Source organism: Harpegnathos saltator, unplaced genomic scaffold (assembly GCF_003227715.2).
Source record: "Harpegnathos saltator strain DR-91 unplaced genomic scaffold, Hsal_v8.6 scaffold38, whole genome shotgun sequence".
Classification (NCBI taxonomy): Eukaryota; Metazoa; Arthropoda; class Insecta; order Hymenoptera; family Formicidae; genus Harpegnathos; species Harpegnathos saltator.
Window position 1 is genome coordinate 421,232 of NW_020230183.1, and position 20,552 is coordinate 441,783.

Below are 20,552 nucleotides of genomic sequence, written 5' to 3' on the forward strand. Positions count from 1 at the left end.
CCGTCGAGCTCGCTCGCTCGATCCGCCGCTGACGACGCGGGAATCATTCAAAAGAGGCACGTTATTACCCGCCTCATTTCCGCCGGCAGAAATAATCCGCGGGAGAATGAACATTTCAGCGGAAGCGTGGCCGACGCGACGCGGCGAGGGCCGGAGCGGTGCGGGAGGGCGAATACCAGCGCGCGTCCGGGCTCCGCTGAGGTCCCCCGAGAAGCCGAGTCGCGGAGTTAACACGCGCGCAAACACGGGCTTGTACGCATTTACGACGGCCGGCGGCGGTGGCGGAGGTGCACTGAGGTGAAGTTTCGCGTTTGTCCGACAATGACGGCCGTTGCGTGCGCATTCGCGGCGCGCGCGAGTCTGGCGAATGAGCCTGTCCGGGATGTGGACGAGCGAGGACGACGAGACGCTGGAAGAGGCGAATATAAGGATGCGAACAAGGATGCGTGTTCGCTGCTGGATCAGTCTGCTGCAAAAGCAGGAGAATGAGGAAGCGGCCGGGGGGTGGTGGAGGGACGGGGAGAACTTGCGGTGGCCTGCTACCGCCGCCACCCTCAGCCTGGCCGAGGCCGTCTCCCGTGACCTCTTTGTCCGGCCGTTAACTGTCTTTGTTCGAATCGTGTTTTCGGGTCAGCCTAGAATTCGCCGCTGAGTTGTTGGGGCTCGCCGAGTTTCGGTGGCCGCGCACCGCCACCGCGAAACCCAGCACGGATGCCCGCGAAAACCAGCGATTTCGGCGGTGACGCCGCCCCCGCCTCCGCTGCGTCCTCGGTTGTTTCGCTCCGGAGCGCGCGGGATCGAGTTTTAAGCCGGCGAGCCGTGAGAGAGAGAGAGAGAGAGAGAGAGAGAGAGAGAGAGAGAGAGGGAGGGAGAGAAAGTGCCGTTGGCCTCGCTAGACCCGCAGCTTGGAATTGCTCGCGGAATCGCCAGCGACGATTCTCGGCTCGGCGAAGCCGCGCAAACACCCCCGAGAAGAGCTTCGCTCCGCAGAGGAGCGTTATGAATAACAGCGGTGCGATCGACGTTCGTTGCCGTGTAATTTATTATACCCGCGTTATAATTTGACGTAACGGCTGTTGAAATTTCCAGCGCCGGGAAAGGCGGACGAGCGACCGGCTGTTCGCTGAGCCTCGATGCGAACTTCGGCAGCCACTGCCCGACTAGAAATTTATTCCATCCATTCATTCCTGAACAGGTTAACCTCACTTGGACATCAGGTCCCAAATAAGGTAATACTATCGGGTCCTAGTAAGTCATGTAACGCAGCGTGGATATGAATCAGAATCTTAGTCCTGAATCCATAGTCAGGTTCTTATTAAGTTACCTTATGGAATTCTTATTACGTTTTTTTTTTTTTTTTCAAATTATGGCTCCTGATTACTCGCCACGGCTATATTGGATAATGACAATAGAAATAAGAAATGACACGCTGAAAATTCTCTCATGTCATTTCCAAATAAAAAGATATTTGCATGAAATAATATTTTAGATCGCTTGAGCATACTTATAAAATGTTTCGAAAAAGAAACATAAAATGAATATCGTAAGATCATAAAATATCACAAGGTGACAAGACATAAAGTGGAGAGTTAAAGAGAAAAGTTGCATGTCACATTAATTTTACAACTATTTATTGACTGCTAAAAAAAAAGGATAGTTTCTATAGCATTTTACAAATATATTCAAGTGATCTGAAGTGTTTTTTCAATGCAAATATCTTTATATTTGGAAATGACACTCAAAAATTGTTTTGTTAAAACTTGATAATGCAGATCATATTAGGTACAATGACTCCCGACAAGGACCTGATTAACTGAACCATATTATATCGTACACTAGGTTGGTACATTAAGGTCCTAATGTGGACCCAATCATTATAACCTTATAAAGGTCTTCCTTACTCATTTGTCGTTAGGACATTACGGTTATAGGACGTTAGGACTGACTTACTTAGGTTACCTTTCATTCACCCTATTAAGTCCTTATCAGCGTTAGGTGAACCTGACCAAAATTTCTAGTCGGGTGCAGCGGGGCGCGTAGTGTAATAATATAATTGTACAATCTCGTGCAATGACTCTTTTCAATATAATAACAGCTTCCACAGGGTGAAAAAAAGATGACGGTCCAAAGCGACAGTCCAAAGTCCGGGAATGAGAGTCTAGCCTGTTATAATCTCAGACGCGGCCGAGCCTGCGGAATTAATCGGCCGCCGGTGACAAGCGTGACGCGCGGTTTGTAATTGGCCACGAAGCTGATTGCTGATTTATTATTCACCGCCTTATCGCGCGTTTAAGCGCTCGACGCGTCTTTTACGATCCGCAGCGCGATTATAAAAACAGAGGCGCGTCGCGGCGGTTCGGGCAGAGCGCAGATCGGAAATCGCTAGTCCGGGTGCCACTCTCTTTCTCTCTTCCTGCTCGCAATGGCGATTCCCCGACGAGCGCTTCGGGGAATCCCGCTGCTGCTGCTGCTGCTGGCGGTCCAGCTGTACCGCGGAGCTTCGTTCGCCCAGGAAAACTACCCCCCGCGACGCCCGCCGCCGAGACAACACACGCCGTTGTTTTACGTGAGGATTCCGATCTTCAAGCTGACATCCGGGCCCCTCAGAGCCCTAGCCGAGCGGATAGACGACTTCGGGAACCGCAGGTCGGGCCTCGAGCAAGCCGAGCTGGAGGATCAACGACGAATGTACGAAGGAAGAGCGTCGCCGGAAGGAGCGTACGGAGTCGACCTCGCGCGCGCTTTCCACGACAGACCGCCGTTCGTGCGAACACTCGACGAACACTCGAAGCCTCCGCTGGCCTACCGCGACGACTTTTTCAGCTCGTCCGAGAACCTACTTCCGGACGACCTCGCGGTTCAATCCCCGTCGACCTTGGCACTTCTGCGCAACAAATGGTTGATCCCGTGGATGCTTTATGGCCGCGAGCCGAAGAGGAGCGCTCGTACGTTGAAGCGCGACGTCGTGAAGGTGAGCCAGGACGTGCCGCGCCACGTCTCCGAGGAGTCTCACGAAGCCGAGAGCCGCGGTAGATATTTTTCCGACGAGCGGGTCGAGGCGATGGGAAGGTGTCCCCGCGGAACGAAGCCATCAGCGCGCGGTTACTGCGAGCCGATCGCCGATCGTGAAGAGCCCAAGGCTGAGGCCGAGGCGGAATGGGGGAATCACGAGATCGACGACGACGACGACGAGGATTTTTCCGTGCCCGCCGCGTGGAAGAAGGACGACCACGGCAGGTCCACCAAGAATTGCCCGCGCGGGACGGAATTATTCGGTGGCCGCTGCAGAGAGATCTAACTCCTGATATCGCATTCGTTATATTGCATTCCAGATACAAGACGTAATGTAATGAGACCGATAATGAGCCAGCGGCCCCGCGAGCGAGCGCGCAATAAATATTACACTTAATATTCACGTTCGATTTTCGTCGAATGAAGAGTCGATTATTAAATGTACCATCCCCCCCACTCGTCTGAAAAATACGCACCTGACCCCATCAGTCAATTACGACCCAATTACGATGTGGAAGGTCTTGTTATCCATCGCGTGCTAACAGGTTCAACAATAAATTGTAACAATTCAATTATTACGAAGCGTTGTTGCGTCTCGTCGAGATTGCATTCCAGCCCCGTTTAAAAATCCCGTTAACCCGCGCTGAGCGATCCTAGCGATTAGCGGCCGCATTTGCGCGACCCTCCGCGCATGACAGGTGCTCGATACGTAGTCTCGCGGCGAGATTAACTCGCGCCCCGTGAGCGTATCCGAGCGTGCACGGGCTGTTCCGCAAATTGCCCCGCGAAACACGTCTTTCGCGCCATTACGGGATTTGCAGGTGAATTATAGAGCCGGCTCGCGCTCCTCTCGGCGGGGGAGGGGGCGATATCTGCGGACTAGATCGCCAAAAGGCGTCTCTTTATTGCGACGCAGCGGCAGCGTACCGGGAGCGCAGCGAAAATCCTGCGTGATCCTGCTGCAGCAGGATTCCTGCAGGACATGCCGCGGCGCGGTGATTGTCGTTAGACGGTGCGCAGCAAGTTTATAAAAACGAGCTCTCCTAGTAGAGTCGCTCGATTGAACTCCCACTTGCCCGCTCTCGACCCCTCGCCGCCCCCCCCCCTCCCCCCCGCTCTTGTTCTTCCGCCGGCGGAACTTGCTGTCGTATCCTGCCCCGCGCGCTCGCCCGCGCGGAACCTCTTGTCCGGATAAACAACACGTGTAATGCTCTTGCTTGATCCTATTACGCTTTGTGAACGCTTTCGGCCGCGCGCGAGAAGGGTGAAAAGAAAGAGCCAGCTGGGGGTAGAGATATGGAGATGTGTGGAACCGTAGGGGAGGATTATGAAGTTAGACCGATGCGCTATAAATTGAGACGTGAGTCGCGTGAGAAAGGCGAAAACTCTCCTCCGTTGAATGCGACGAATGACTTTCGCAAATTTTAGATCTGTAGGAATTTCCTTGGAGGCGGGTTTTTTTTAGAGGCATCTGACGCTTCGCTCCCCGGTCGGTCTCTTGGCTCGTTGCAGCGTGCGTCCTGTTTCAATGTAGCGAAAGCAGTTTTCCCGTATCGTACTTTGCGTTTTATGCGGCGCCTATAACTCGCCGAAGAAGGGAGATTCGGATTAACACCTCTGCCCCGATATACGAACGATATTGAACGTCTCCGTTTCGCACGAATAATGTTGGTCTTTTTCGCTCGTTCAAGCAGATACGCCCACGATGGACGTCGAGGCAGCGCTGTTGGAGAACTCGCCAACCTTGTCGACGATCTCGTCGGATTCCACGGACGCGACGTATTCGGAGCCGGGCTCTCCCTATTCCCCAGAGTCGCCGATCATTGTCACGTCCTCCTATAAAAAAAAGCGCGACGATGAGGGCACACCCAGACCAACGCCCAGATACCCACTGCCAGCCAGGAAGCCGAGCTTCCGGATACGACCGCCCTACCTCATGATCTGCATCAGCATCATCGAGGTGAGCGAACGCAAAGAAAAACGTAGCGTACGTTGCGCTTTTTTTTTTTTTTGATCAAGTTGCTTGCCAGAGGTTCAAAAATCGGTTCGAAAGTCGCGGTTAGCGTTGCCGCTCGAGGAAAGACGCGGCGAGTATTTCGCGCAACATTCGACAAAGACGGAATCGCAGGTGGGATCAAGTTTGAAGGCCGCCCCGTCGCGATATATCGAATTTCCTCGAATTTTCCATCGGCAGTTTGCGACGTCAACTTACACGTTGACGTTGGTTTTAACCGATTTTACAACACTCGCTTCGTCCCTCTTTTTTCCGACTTGTTTTGCGCACTCCCTCTCCCCCTCTCTCCCTCTCTCTTTCTCGGGTCTTTACATTCGTATTTCTATTACGCTCGAGCGAGTGCTATTTTAGCCAGATGAGACCCTCTCATCACGGGACGCGGAATATATACATTCCGGCGAGCGCAAGTCGAGCGGAAAAGAATGGTTGAAAACGTCGCGTAAACTCCGAGATTTCTCATTAACAGAACCAGCGTGTCGCGGCGCCGTGCAAGGACGAGAGGCAAGCGCGCGATGGGAATCCTTCCCAATTATACGCGCGAATTCGCCGGAGAATACAGCGGGACGATATTCCGAGATATCCGAGAGAGCCGGTGAAAAGTCTGTCCGAAAAAAAGCGGATGCCGGAACCCGGCAGAAAGGTTTCGACGGGGGTGGGATAAAGGGAACGGGGAGAAAGGGGAGGCGCGCTTTTTCGCTCGATAATAATCCCGGGAACTTGGCGGCGTGTTTTCAGCCGGAAAGTCGCGAGAATAAACAGCGACAGATACGCGCAATAAAAATGCGCGAGTTTGGAGTCGCGAAGTTGGATCGCAATTTCTTACTCGTTTGCCGCGGAACACGACGAAAGTTAATCACTTAGCCGCGCTTTTTCTTTGGGACCGTGTGCGAGTTGCGAGCGCAACGAGATCAAAGTGAATGTCCACCGCAGACGCTTAGCGGTTTCGAGCGCGAAATGCGACGAAAGGCGTATGAAGGAATTAAGTGTGGGAAAATATATAAAGCGCAGCGCCGGCTCTGCGTATCGCTCGAATTCTCGTGCGTCTAAATCCGCAGCGGGGAGTTTGCGGCCCGAAGTTTATTATGCGTCGCTTATTATGCGTCGTTTATATTATGTATCGTGAGAGTTGAGCGTTGAAGTTTGCCCGCGCAATTTCGATCGAGCAGTCGCCGCGGCGGCGATTATTTCCGCCGGCGCGGCGTGCGAGATTTGCTCATTTCGGTCCGGTTGGTCATTCGGAGGCTTATTCCGTGAGTCTTAAATTAAATTAAATCATGTTAGCCCCGATAACACCGCCGTATCCGCGCACCGCGGATTATATTATCCGTCGGGCGTGGAATCGCGTTGCGACAGATTTATGTGCCGTTTTAATAATTCGTGATAAGTATATTGTGTAATGCGCGGCTCCGTGAAGTCAGCGTGATAGTCAGCGATATTTCACGAGAGATCGATTCCGCTGTGTGAAAATAATCATTTTCCCCGAGCGCTCGTCGAGACAACCGAGAAAAAGTCGAACGGGCTACCGTTGACGTTTCCTTTGTAATAACGTTGCTAAAATATAACCGTGTCAGTTTTCTGCGACCAAGATGAACGTTCGAATTAGAGCAGATGACGTGCAAAGGAAAAGATTGTAAAATCGATTTGAATAAACCAAAGTCCACACGTTAGCGGACCAGACTGTCGCGCGCTCGCGTGTGCTCAGAAATATATACTTAAAAGTATCAAATAATCTCCGGTTAAATGAAGATGCAAAGTGGCAGAGCCGGGTGAAAAGCGTGCGATGAAAAGCGACTCAGCGACGGAGAAAGGGATGTTGTGGCGAGAGAGTGAAAGAGAATGAGAGAGAGAGAGAGAGAGAGAGAGAGAGAGAGAGAGAGGGAGAGAGAGGGAGAGAGAGAGAGGGAGGGAGGGGGGAGGAAAGCGCGCGCGCACATTAGCGCGCTCTTAAGCTTAATGAAACGCTCAAAAAGTAGCGTTGCGGTACTCTCGAAAAAGTTGATTTCGCCCGGGCTCGAATATAATAATGTCCGAAGCCGGGCATTTTATCTCCGGGAAATTACCCGCGAACGGGGGAACACGCGCTAAAGTGTATAAAGCTGAAGCCGCGGAATTAAAGGCGGCACTAATTCACGGCCGCAGTCCGTGAATTTCAACTTTATCGCGGCGCTATTGTCTGGCGAAAAGTCGCTGTTACGAGTGCGCGAGATAATGCGTGATGTACAGCGGGACAGCGCGCATAAACACATGCCGCGCGCGCGCGAGAATGCGCGGCGTGGACGTACGTGTACCGCCCCGTATTAAGGGTGGCGACGCGCGGCGGAGGGCGGCATGGATCGCTGGCGCTTGAAAAGAAACGAGCCGTCATATTTGCCGCTCCGCGCCACGAGTCGCTCCCTCGTCGACCGCTTCTCCAGATTTGAGGAACATCCGGCGCGATAAAGCGCGTCGCGGAATGCATAAAAGAGCGACGGGAGCACGCGTGGCAGGAACGTTGGTTCTCGGCGGAAGCCTGTAAAATTAAAGAACACGCGATTTCGCGCCGATCTCTCGTGGATTCCCCCCTCCCCTCCCTCCCTCCCCGTGCCCCGCCCCGCCGAGCTGCGTCGCGGAAAAATCGCGGAGATACGCCGCGTATTTCCCAAACGTCCGCGTTCGCTCTCTTCTCGTGGCGAGGAGGCGAGGCGGGGCGAGGCGAAATGATACCCCCGCGGTATTTGTTTATTGGAACGTGGAATTTTTCAGTTCGAATTTTGCTCAAATGACCCGCAGTCGTCGAAGACAATTAGGCGCGATGGAGTCACCGCGCGACAAAACGTGTCTCACATGCCCGCACAATGACGCGGTGGAGTGTTCACTCGCGCTCGCAAATGCATAAACTTAAAACTACAAAGTCAAACGCATTCCTAATTCGCGGAAGAACCGACGAGAGCTCCGTCTCCGCCCTTAACGCGAGAGCGAGAAAGGAAGGGACGACGGCGGCGGAGGAATGGAGGACCACCGGGGGTGCGAGCGCGCAACCACCTGGAAGTGAGAAGTGGAATGAGGTGGTAGCGGCTGGATTCCACGGCGCCGAAAGCGTTCTCCAGACTACCGGAAATAGACGTTTCGCGTCGCGAATAACGCGATAGTACACCGACACGTCGCCGTACGAATGCGCCCGGGACAATGTCGGACTCTCGGCTTTTCGTACCGGAAAAGGGGAAGAAAAGCTCTCGCGGAGGGATGCCCTTGGCAGAAAGGGAGGAATGGCGCGATGTGCGAAACGCGAAACGCGAAACGCGAAACGCGAAATACGAAAAATTCTCGAAGAGCCGAATTAAAATGTCTCTCGAAGCGTCATCAGACGCACTCGCGCGTCTCGAAGTGCATCGAAACTGCGACGAAGCCTGGAACTCGCGTTTTCCGAATGTGACGTTTGAGCGCGAACTCTCCGTTCCCCTCGTCTCGTTCTTCTAGCAAGCAAACGAAGAGCAAAGGTGGCGGGGGTTGGGGTGAGACGAGAGAGTGTCTCGACGGCGAAGCAACCGGATTCGTGGGGCGAACGTATATCCGCGATTTCTCCGGATTCGCGCGCGACTCCGTGTGAAACAAAGTCCCCGTTTGCGTTTAACTTTAGACGAGCGTATCTCCCGTCTCCGCGAAAAGTATCGGGATTTAGGCCGCAGTTTCCCGCGTGTCCCGCCTGCACTTTACTGCACTTTGACTAGACGGTAGCCGAAACTCGTAAACGAAGCTCTGTGGTTTGCCTACCACGCTTCGTCTGGCGTGGTGATCGTTCCGAGCGAATCACCGCATCGAATGGCGAATCCAATCTTGGCGGAACTTTCCGGCGAATTATTTACGTCTCTTAATACCGCGATGGCTCGAGAAATCGCGAATCGTCGAAATAGCGGCTAAATAGCTAAAGAGAGGACCGAAATTCTCTTCGTCCCTCTCTCGGCGTGAATCGCTTGTATTGTTCTTCACAAAAGCCGTGTCGGGGAAAATACGGTTTTGTATCTTCGAAAATTTCTCGGTTGCCCGACTGGAATACCTTTCACTGTGCGTGTAGTGGATGAAAAAAAATTGTTCGCTGGATTTTTCGCTCGATTTCGCGCGCTTCTTCGCAAATTGCGCGCTACGAGAGTGACGTCGCGCGCGATGTCGGACAGAATCGCGCGAACTTTTTGTTGTCATCGCAACTGTGTTGCAACATGACGCTAGGTTAATACCAACCGAATTTCGTTCCGTAATATTTCGCCATGCCGTGGAATATATCGATATTGCACACGCGCTATCGCGATATCGCCCGTGGCGATATTACGTTCTTTTCTCGCGCCTTAGGAAAATGAAATTCCTGTGTCGCGCGAGGGATGCGAGAGAGGGTCTCCATAATTACGAACTCCGACCGTAGTTCCGAGTTTGTCGCGCGCGTGTACTTACACACATACACACACACACACAGACACACAAACATGTGCACACACACACCAATTATGGACGACTGCAAATATTTACTTAGAATTCAGAATTAGAACACCGCATGGGACGAAATCACTGACTGTGATCGCGCGTCAGGCTGACACATGGCGCGCTCGACAATAAACATCTGCATATTGCTTCGCTCTGTCGCCCGAACAATCCCCCTTCATTATCATCCGTGAAGGCGACGTTTCGGCTAAACGAAACCTTTCGAGCAATCGAGAGAAACTAGACGCGCGCCCCGACAGCTCATCGCGCGCAACGATCGGGGAGTTTCGCCGCGCGAGCAGAAATTTCGCCCTTGCGGCAAAGTGAATTGAGCGAAGTGAAATAAGCAGTCGCTTTTTGGTCGGCACAAGAGAAGACACAGATCGCAAGATAAATGATCGGTCAGCGAAGAACCTATCGCTAATTTCTCAATCCACACATCGCGTCGCGAGCGAGCGAGCGAATAAATCACACTGCGTGCCGCGTGATGATCGACAACGTCGCGCCGATGCGTCGTCGAACTTGCATCGCCCGATAAAGTGGCTAGTCTCATTGGCCGCTGTCACCGTTTCGCCGGACACGTTTCGTCGAATTGAAATATCGTCGCGTGATGAGAGAGCGCCGTCGTCGATGGGAACGTGACGGGAACGAGCTCGTCTCGCCGCGATGGGCGGACGAGCTGGCTCGGCTTTTAAACGGTAGGAGAGGGCGCTGCCCTGTTCAAGGTGGCCGGCATAAAAGCGCAATAAGCGCAAACCTAGACGTTTCGAAAGGTAGACGGGATCGTAAAACCGGGACGCCGGATATGGATAGCCGGGGAAGGTATCAACCCTCCAAAAGAGCGGCGCACCTGCTGACACGTGTGATTTACCGGCGAGAGCATCTGAACGCGTGCGCCTCGTTTCACCCCGTTCCGAGGTGCTGAAGAGCAAGGGATGCGGAGGGGAAGAGAAACGTGAAGAGGAGAACATGGCGGTCCTTGAGGCGTTATTTTTCTTTTTTTCTCTCTCTATTTCTCTCTCTCTCTCTCTCTCTCTCTCTCTCTCTCTCTCTCTCTCTCTCTCTTTGGAGACTTCCACGCGCGCTTCGTTCATGCGCATGTATTTATAGGTATGTCCGATCGCGCTTTATTACGATTACGATAAATTCCGCGGGTGTAATCGGATGAGCGAGTTATTAAACTCGCTGATGAATAGCGCGCGCCCGATTCTACGTCTGTAACATAAATATTTCGTGTAGATATTGGCGCAGATTAATATTGAACAAAATCCCCGCTACCTCTCTCTCTCTCTCTCTCTCTCTCTCCCTTCCTCTCCCTCTCCCTCCCCATCCCTCCCTCCCTCCCTCCCTCCCTCCCTCTCCCTTCGCCCTGAGCCCGAGCGAATACGCGTTGGGTGTTTTTACAAGCTCGACGGATCTTCGTAAATCATCGCGATCGATAATGCGATTGATTGCCTTTGATACCGCTCAAATGCGAAGCGTTGTATCGCGCGTATTTGTTCACGCGGTGTGTTGTACGGCGGTTTATCGTGGATTATAATACGCGCTCGGCGGCCGTTTATCTCGTCCCCTCTCGCTACTCTCCGTCTCCCCTCCCTCCTCGGCAAGATGTATGAAATCGCGTCGTGAAGCGCGTTCGGGCTTAATTTACACCGGAAAAGATAGCATTAATCGAACGAAATGAATTTTACGCGTGGAATTTACGAGCTTAGCGTGGATTCCGCAGCGAATCACTCAAATTTAATCGCGCGAGCTTCACTTTTCTTCTCGAACATATCAATTCTGTCTCTCTCTCTCTCTCTCTCTCCTCTTCTCTCTATTTTTCTCTCCCTTTCAAGTCTTCGCTCTCTCCGCAAATGAGAAGGAATTGGCTGCGACGACGCACTCCATCCGGAAATATATAATATTATATTCGTGGAAACGCGGGTGAAGAGCGCCACGTGGTCCATTACGTGATTATCTTTGGTGTCGTCGTGTCACTCTGCTGCGTCCGAAAGGACGAGTCGCGCGCGGTTCTCTCGGCGCTTCCGCGCCGCTCCCGGCCATAAAGACGCGCGGAACACGCTTTCCGTCGCGACGAATAACCAGAAGGCCACTTTGCTTCCTGGAGAGAGAGGCAAGTGTCGTTACGGAAATAGCTGGCGCGCACCGGCGGCGGCGGCGGCACCGCCACGGAGAGAATCTGGGATAGCGCTTAATTCATGTAGCGCCGCGTATCTTTATTTAGCTTCCGCGATACCCGCCGTGGATCCCGAGCGCGCCGTCGCCGTCGTCGTCGCCGAGCACACCGACGGTAATCGCGTACACGGCGAGGCTTTCTTCTCGGCTGCGGCAACGCCATTGTCGCCGGCGAAATGTCTCGATTATAAGCGCGCCCCGCGTGTGTGTAACGAGCGGTAACGCTAAAAGGTCTGCGACAATAGTCATGCCAACGATAACAATGGCATAAAATTCTATCAGACGAGCGGCGAGGGTCAATTCGGCCGCAGTTCGGAATATGTCGCGCATCATCGTTTCTCGCCCTATTAAATGTGTAATTTACATGTAACTATTCCTCGCGCAATTTTCCCTCCCTCCTCGGCCGGCGAAGAGGGCAAGCTCCGCCGTGAGACGAATAAATGAATGAAAACGAAGCGAGCGCGTGTTCGCGGCCGGAAGGATCGCGGCTTCGTCTGCCGTGCGCCGGACAGACAATCCATTACGACACGCGCGCGCGCGCGCGCGCGTCGTTTAACGCTGGACAGCGTCCGATCGCAATTAATTTCACCTCCAGAGCCGTCTGACGTGTCCCTCCACGGCGGCGTGTAATTATTTGCCCGTGGCTGAATATGCGCGCTGTTTCGCCACTGCCGCGCGCTGTGCAGCGCGCGCGCGTCTTTCCGCCCGCGTGGACACCGGCAAGCGCATTAAACGTGCTTTCACTCGTAACAGATAACCGTCCACTGCCTGGGAGACGAGGCGACGTTACGGAGATGGCTGGTCTACGATCCTCGTCAGAGGGTGCAGGGCTGGAGGTTCGCGTCCTACATGCTGCTGCACTCGAACGCACTTCACCTCGCACTCAACGTGGTCATTCAGCTGGTCCTGGCAACTCCACTCGAGGTAAAGCCAATCAAGTAAATTGCGGGAACGTCGTTCGGACGGCGTGTCGAGACGCGCCGCGCGTTTAAGGGAACGAGTCTCTCCTGCAGACGACGCGGCGGCGCGGGGCCTTTTGTCCGCCATTAGGCCGGATAACATTCGCATGTACCGGCGAATGAAATCGGCGCCGTCGTATCATAACGCGAAACGCGCCGCTCTCGCGAACTCGCGTTTTTGCACCCTCGAGTGTAACGCTTCCTGCGAGCGTTTTCATGCGACGTTGTCTCCGTTGATCCAATTATCTCGCGATTGCGACGGAAAGATGCTCTATCGGTCGACGATCGAAGTATCGGCAAATGCCGGCGGGAGGAATTATCTCGACGGCATCACGTCTCTCTCTCTCTCTCTCTCTCTCTCTCTCTCTCTCTCTCTCTCTCTCTCTCTCTCTCTCTCTCTCTCTCTCTCTCTCTCTCTCTCTCCCTCCCCCCTCTCGCTCGCGAATTGACAAGCGGGATTTCAGCAAAGTGAAGCGCACGATTATCGCTCGACCAGGCGAGAATCTTCGCCGACCTGTTCCGTAGTAGGGATGCCGATTTTTTCTCGAACAGATCGATTTAAAGATCGATTCGAAGTCACGGAGAAAAAAATCGATCTTTAAAAAATCGGTTTATAAAGAATCGATTTCAGAAAATCGATTTGAATCGGTATGCGTGTAGAATGAACCACTCATTAGAGTACATTATCTGCCAAGTTTCTACACTTTAAAGTAGACCTCGTGTAATTCATATAGTTTAATATGAATTAAAGAAATTAAACATATGGTATTCTTTTGGTTGTATTCTGTGTGTGTGCGTGTGTGTGTGTGTGTGTATGTGTATGTGTGGCCAGAACAAAATAGAAAAAGGTCTTTGTGCTAAGGATTTAATTAGTTTGATTAAACGTCAATCAAGGGTTTTTAAACGTTATTAAATAAGAAATCACGTTTACTATTATATGCATATACAATGTATACTATTATATGGAGTGGCTGTGATTGGTTCGCGCGTTTCGTTCCGCTGAAAATTCCCGCCCATGGGACATCGGTCTAAAGGCGCAACATAATGTGCATTGTGCAACCATTGAGTGAGTTCAAATGTTACAACTAAAAGATGTAAAAAAAAAAAAACTATATTACTAGTAGAAACTGAAAAAATCGTGTTGGCGATTTCCAGAATTTACAGATCGATCCTTGAGTCGATTCAAGAAATCGACTCGAGAATTCGATTCAGAAAATCGTCTTGAAATCGATCTTTTAGGCTCCGACTGATCGATCTTCGCTTAAGTCGATTTAAAATCAGCATCCCTATTCCGTAGGAGCAAGAGTTACGCTGTCGCGAGGTCGATCTACTCGCACAGATCGCAATTCCGCACACGGCCGGCGGGCCGTTGTTGTAAAGAGTTTGCGATTGCAGGTGGAACAAGGGCGGATAGGGGTTGCGACCATCTACCTGGGCGGCGGGGTGTGCGGTGCTCTGGGCGCGTCGCTTCTGCAGCCGAGCCTCTATCTGGTCGGCGCCTCGGCGGGTGTTTACGCGCTGCTCACGAGCCACCTCGCTCATCTCTACCTGGTAAGCACAGCGGAGGAGACCCTGTCGGGTCGTTCCGCAGGAGCGAAAACTTGGCCGCCCGCGCGAAGCGCGCTCGTCGGAGCTCGCTCAAAGTTCGCGTCGTACGTGCGCGCACGCACGCACGCACGCACGCACGCACGCACGCACGCACGCACGCACGCACGCACGCACGCACGCCCACATCACCGCGGCGACCAGGGCAAAGGTACAAAAGAAGCCACGCTATGAAAACGCGCGGGAATGTTTCCGCCCGACGAAATACCGCCGCGAATCCTTCTCAATGGCGCCGAATAAACCCTCCTCTCGCGAGACTGCAACGCTCGCGCGCGCGCGCGCGAGAACTCCCCGGAGATTCGGGCGTTTTAATCAGTCCGTTAGGCGCGCCTACGACCGAAGTTTCCGCATTCGTTTCGAGATACCAATCGGCCCGTCGCCTTTGAAGCCCTCGCTCTCACCGCCCGCCGGCGCCCGGCGAAACGATCGATCGAATCGAGCGCCGCGCCGGACGATTCGACATTGGCCGGCCGCGGTTTCTTTCTTATTATTTTATCTTATAAGGCAACTTTATTATCCTTCGTTGTGATTGTTCTGCAAGAGGCTACTCGATTTCATACAACGAGGCATTTATCATCTCCAGCGGACGCTGAGTAAAGGTAAAAGCAGGAGGGAAAGGGGTAGATAAATATTTGCGTCCTTAAGGCGCTCCATAAAGAAGCCGCCATTTCGACCGCGTTTCGGTCGCGTGGAAACAGGTCGCGTTAATCGCCGCGTGAATTCCGGCGTGAACGACTCGCGCTAACGGAGAGACGCGAGTTTCCGTCGACGCGGCTGTGCGTAAAAATTCGCGAAATCGCGAGCGCGCGCGCAAGGAGGGAGCTGTCGTCACGGCGGGCGGCGGAGGGCTAACAAGTAAACCTCGAGGAACGTCAGACGCCGATTTGTTTCCAATTTTTTATAGTTGTTTCGTATGTCAAAATATGAAGAAATCTGTTATCATTTTTACCTTAAATTAATCTTTTTAATTTTTTCGAAATTTTTCAAGTTTTGCACAAGTACACTATTTTATACATATTTAAAACTTTCTTAAATTTCTTCGCCAAATCTTATATTTCTTAAAAATATATATATATATATATATCTGATTTGTTGAAACTTGCACACACATGTCGTCGATTATGAATCAGAACCATTTTGTAAAATTCAAAATGGTGCATCTAATATGGCTGACGTCATTGTTCAGTTTTACATTCGACTCGTTGAGTAATCTTTCGGCTCACTATCCAGCAAACAAGCTCTTTTTAACGTCAAAATCTGGTAAAGAATGAACGAGAAATGAATAAAAAAAGAATGAACAAAAGAAACTTCAGAAATTTCGAAAAAACTGAAGAAATTAATCTAAGCTAAAAATGAAAACAGATTTCTTTATATTTTGACATTAAAAATAACTATAAAAAGTTGGAAACAAATCGGCGTCTGACATTCCCCGAAGTTTACTCGTAAGCCCGCGCGTCACCCTCGGATGACGCGTCGTTCTGCATTTCCCCGTCTGTCGTTGGTTTGCAGTGCCACGGCGAGCTGCGCTACGCCGGCTGGCGCCTCGGCGCCGTACTGCTGCTGGCCGGCGCGGACGTCGCGTCGCTGCCGATCCCGGCGCTGCTCGGATGCGGTCGAGTCGGCTGGGCGGCCCACGTGGCGGGCGCGCTGGCGGGTCCGCTGCTGGGCCTGGCGGTGTTCCCGAAGCAGAGCAAGAAGGACGCCCGGGGCCGCAAGTTCGTGCGATTCGTGCGGCTGGTGTCGGCCGTGAGCGTGATGCTGCTGATCGTCGGCGCCGTCCTCGGCAACGTTTACCTGATCGCCCTGCCGCAGCTCAGGAAGCCGTCCTGACAAAGGATCGAGCTGCTGGTCAAGCTGTGCAAACGCTCCTTCCTGATCGTGAAGATCCGGGAGGCCGCCGAGAGTGTGTTCGAGTAGGCTCGCTCTGCCGCTCGGCGCGATACGTGCGCGAACTCGCCGCGCGGCTCCTCGGGATAGTTGCGAGCGCGTTTCAAGCTCTCCCGAAGCTGAAGATCTCTCCCGGCTGTTCCGCCCGTCGTCGAGCTCCGCGCGCGTTTCTCTCGTCATCAGCGGGCGAGACCGTCGCCGCGACTTCGGCTTCGCCGACCATTGCCACTCGCAAGGACGTGGACCTCCGCAGCGACTGCTGCCGGACGCTACACCGAAGACGACGAAGAGGTGCTCGACGATGTATTATGTTACGCTCGATCAGCGGCCGATACCAAAGATACACCAACATTTCGTCGAGTTTGTTCATGCTACTCGCTGCCATTTAGAATGTCTAGGATCTCGAGGACTCGGCTATCTGAGAGTAAACGCATGCTCTGTGGTTCTTCGTGCGCCTGGTAACACTTTGATAAATTTGATATATTGCAACAAGCGTCAGAGCAACACGCAACGCGTCAGCGCGCACACATACACGTCGCGAATTTTGTATTAACAGATGTTTCAAACGTTTGGAGAGAGTCACTCGTCAGCCACGATCATGGTTTCCGTAGACCCGAGGACTATGTGTGAGTATAAGAATGTTTCACATGATACAGTTGGTAATGACACTTGTCGTCATTTTGTCGATCTCGCTATATATATATATATATATATATTAATATATTATTGAAGCAGAAGGACTATGAAAGAGTGAATGTGTGTATAATGAAATTAAGGAAAAAATCCACCATGATATATACATACACGTGTAAGAGGTCGAGGCGCGTTACTAGGCCAATCTTCGGCGACGGCGAGCGAACGGTTATTGCCGGTTATTACGAAGAGTAATTTATTTAAATAATATAAAGAAGCACTAACGCGCGAGAGGACGAGATCGCATTACGGCTCGCGCGGCGAGGAGAGCCGCGATCTCGAGCAGCGTCGACGAGTAGCGTCACGTCGCTGTATTGCCGACGCTCGAGGACAATGAGGCACCTTCATCCTTTCCATTATTCGTATTAGCAGTCTAGCGTGTACGAGAGACATGTAAGAAGATGTATAAAATAAAGCGATCGCTGTATTAATGTAAACGTGTTATGATAAGGAGAATTTTAATGAGAGGCAAAGTTAAGTGTATCGATCGTTAAAGTAGGCCGAAGTTTAACGACACGGATATAATCCACACACACACACACACACACGCAGACGCGCGCGACGCGCACGCGACCGAGAAGGGGGAGAGAGAGAGAGAGAGAGAGAGAGAGAGAGAGAGAGAGAGAGAGAGAGAGAGAGAGAGAGAGAGAGAGAGAGGAAGAGGGAAGCTTTCAGACGGAGAAGCCGCTACGTGTGCGAGCACCTACGCGAGCGAATTAGTTCCCTGTCGCTCTAGAAGTAACATCGTAAGATTATGATCACGAATATCATCTTTCGACGTTACCTGTTAATGTAGAGCCGACAGAGAAAGAGAAAGAGGGAGAGAAAGGGAGAGGCTGACGGAAGAATTCAGCAGAGTCCTTTCGAGGCTCCTTTCGCGTTCAACCACCGCCAGAGAATCCTGCCATGTTCCCCGATAAATATGCAAGAGAATGTACGAATCTTTTATAGCATATAACACATAAGGTAACGTAAAGATAATCGCATTTCTATTTACGAGGCTGTAAAACTTGCCGGAACATATTTATAACGTAGCGCGTAATGTCCCCTTAATTACTGGATGCTAACTACGGTTGTCAAGAGACAATGGGAGAGGTGGGACGGGAGGGTGGAGGGAAGAAAATTGGTGAGCCGGTGTACGTTCAGATTTCGGAAAACGTTCATCTCACCGGAGAGATCAATTTTTGACCCGTGTGTGTTGTTTCTCCTCGCTTCGATTTATCACAGCTAACGATCTCTCATTACCGCTTGGATTAACGGCTCTCGGTTAAATCCGCTTCTCGGGATTTTCCCTCGCAGGCCGATCGGGCGAAAGTAACGAGCGCGCGATGACGATTGCCGCGCGGCGCTCGTCCTTCGCGAGACTGATCGATCGCTCACCAATAATAACTTCCGCTGCGCGAGACACCTGATTTTTGAATCCCTAGTCGCTTCGAAGGCCCGTTGATAACGTCATAACGTTCGCGGCGCGACACGCCGCTAGAGCGCTAGAGCGCGAAGCCTCCGTCACGACGGGACGCGATTTGCGAGAACTGCAATTGCGCATATAATATACACTCTCCCATACATAGCATATAAACACGTATCTAGCGATATAGAAGGAAAAGTCGTGAAGACAGGAAAAAAAGAGAAAAAAAAATGCGTGAAGAATAATGTGTTCTCCCGGGCAATTAGTCGTGTACTCGTACCTACTTGTTTATCAATGTTACATGAGGCGAACTGGCTGTGATTATGTTAGTGTTGTCGTCGACACGATTACATTATGAAACCTTGTAAATATGGATTATTAAATATAAATATAATTATACGTATACATGCATACGCATACATGCAGACACACACACACACACACACACACACACAGACAACACGCCCGTAACACATACTGTGATTTCGCCGCGAGTATAATGAGGCCCCGTTACCTCCATTGTATATCGAAACAATCGATTGCCTACAATAAAGTCAAACGAATCGTACGACGTTTTACAAACTGATACGATCCACAATCTCGAACCGTCGATCTCCTTCTCCCACCTCACCGCGCGCATTTTCGATTGTTCCCTATTCAATAGCTGTTGGTTATTATTTCGCATTATATTGGCCGTGTATGCGCTTCGCGTTTTAAAGACTAGAATTAATTACTTTTCCGATTATTATTTCGCGTCGCAGCAGCGATCAGACGCACCGCGCTTTTATCAAAGATTCATTCGCCCGGACTGCACTTCCGATGTGGATCTAATTAAATATTTTAATAACGCGCGCGCGCGTTGTTTAGGTTTTCTCCGATTCGCGCGGCGGAGTAATATTTGCGGGGCGCATTGTACGCGATAACAGCTTCGGAGTGCTGCGTTTATCGCTGTGAAAGCCGAGAAGAGAGAGACACCAAGAAAATTTACTTGCCACGCGCGCGAAGCAGATTTTGTTAAGAATGCGGGGATTAGGTGGCTTAGCGGAGATTCATTTCATCGGGAATGAATGCGGCTCGCTGCGAGAAAGAGAGAAAGAGAGCAGCGAGTGAGAGAGAGAGAGAGAGAGAGAGAGAGAGAGAGAGAGAGAGAGAGAGAGAGAGAGAGAGAGAGAGAGAGAGAGAGAGAGAGAGTAGGAAAGAAAAGGGAAGAGAGAAACAGAGGAGTAGACAAAAAAGAGTTTATTACAACATTGTTGTGGTGTACGACACCAGCTTCTCTGAGGCATTCGAAGCGCGAAGTACGCCACTTTCGCGACCAATTCGAATCGCTGCGCGAGGGAAAGAAGAGTAAAGGAGGGAGAGGAGAGAGAAAGCCAAGCGCGTGCAATGTATCATCGGTAGACACACGATCGCAATCTTTCTCTTCGGGAGAAGCGAGATTTTATTATATTTGGCAGAATTTAATAAAGTCCTCACGACGCAGCGGAAGCTCTATTTATTGTCGATGCAGTCACAATCGCGCTTTTGTTCGGCGAATACACAAGAATACTGAGAGCAGTCGCACGCGAGCGGATTCTCGCAGGGCGCGTCTCGGAGAAGCGCGACGCATAATAAGGGGGGAGAATCGGCGCGAGAAAGAGTATCCGATATGATACAAACAAAATGCCTTACAAGTCACAATGAAGCATCTGCGCGGCGCGGCGCAGTGAAATCACGGCGGAATTATTTGCGGAATTCGACGCGAACGTGTGTAACTCTGCTTGTTATCTCTGATCCGCTCCTGCGCTCGCGATCGCAACAACGAAGAGTGTAACGCTTGGAGAAACACAAGTGAAAATAATATTTATCGACAACTCGACGTCGAGTTGTATCGCGTGTGTATGTGTGTATGTGTATGTATGCATGTGTATATGTGTGCGTCGTTGTAACACGGCGATAATTGCGACACGAGACACGTCTTCGTCAAATTCTCCAATTTCCGTCGGTCATGCTAATGAGATCGTTATTGTAACTTACGAACTAACACGCAAACATTGTGTTCGGCCGCGTGATTGAGGCAACTTCTCCCGCCCGAATCAGAGAAGACGTCGGTCCGCGTGGTGAAAAATCGTTCGATCGCGCTTCGTGCGCGTGGATTTTCTTCGATTTTTCCCACCTCGATTCTTAACCGACGATCGGCCGATATCTAAGAAACGTGCGATTTAGCGGGATAATTCGGATCGTGCAGCCGCGTCTCCGCCGAATGATTATTCTCACCCCCTCTCGTCTCGTCTCGTCCTCGCTGCCGTCGCACTCGAAGCCGCTTTCTTTAGCATTCGGCCGGGTCAGATAAATTACGAAGATAAAT

At 51.6% G+C, this 20,552-nt stretch overlaps 1 protein-coding gene across 1 annotated transcript in view; it reads left to right on the top strand.

Annotated features, from left to right (window-relative positions):
• Positions 1–17,376, top strand: part of rho-6 (serine protease rhomboid 6) — a 122,508-nt gene extending 105,132 nt beyond the window's left edge. The window contains exons 2-5 of the mRNA XM_011141958.3: positions 4,707–4,972; positions 12,407–12,577; positions 14,008–14,163; positions 15,727–17,376. Of these exons, the coding sequence (XP_011140260.2) occupies positions 4,707–4,972; positions 12,407–12,577; positions 14,008–14,163; positions 15,727–16,047 (914 nt within the window). The 3' untranslated portion in view covers positions 16,048–17,376. The remainder of the gene's footprint in view (positions 1–4,706; positions 4,973–12,406; positions 12,578–14,007; positions 14,164–15,726) is intronic.
• The last annotated feature ends 3,176 nt before the right edge of the window (positions 17,377–20,552 follow it).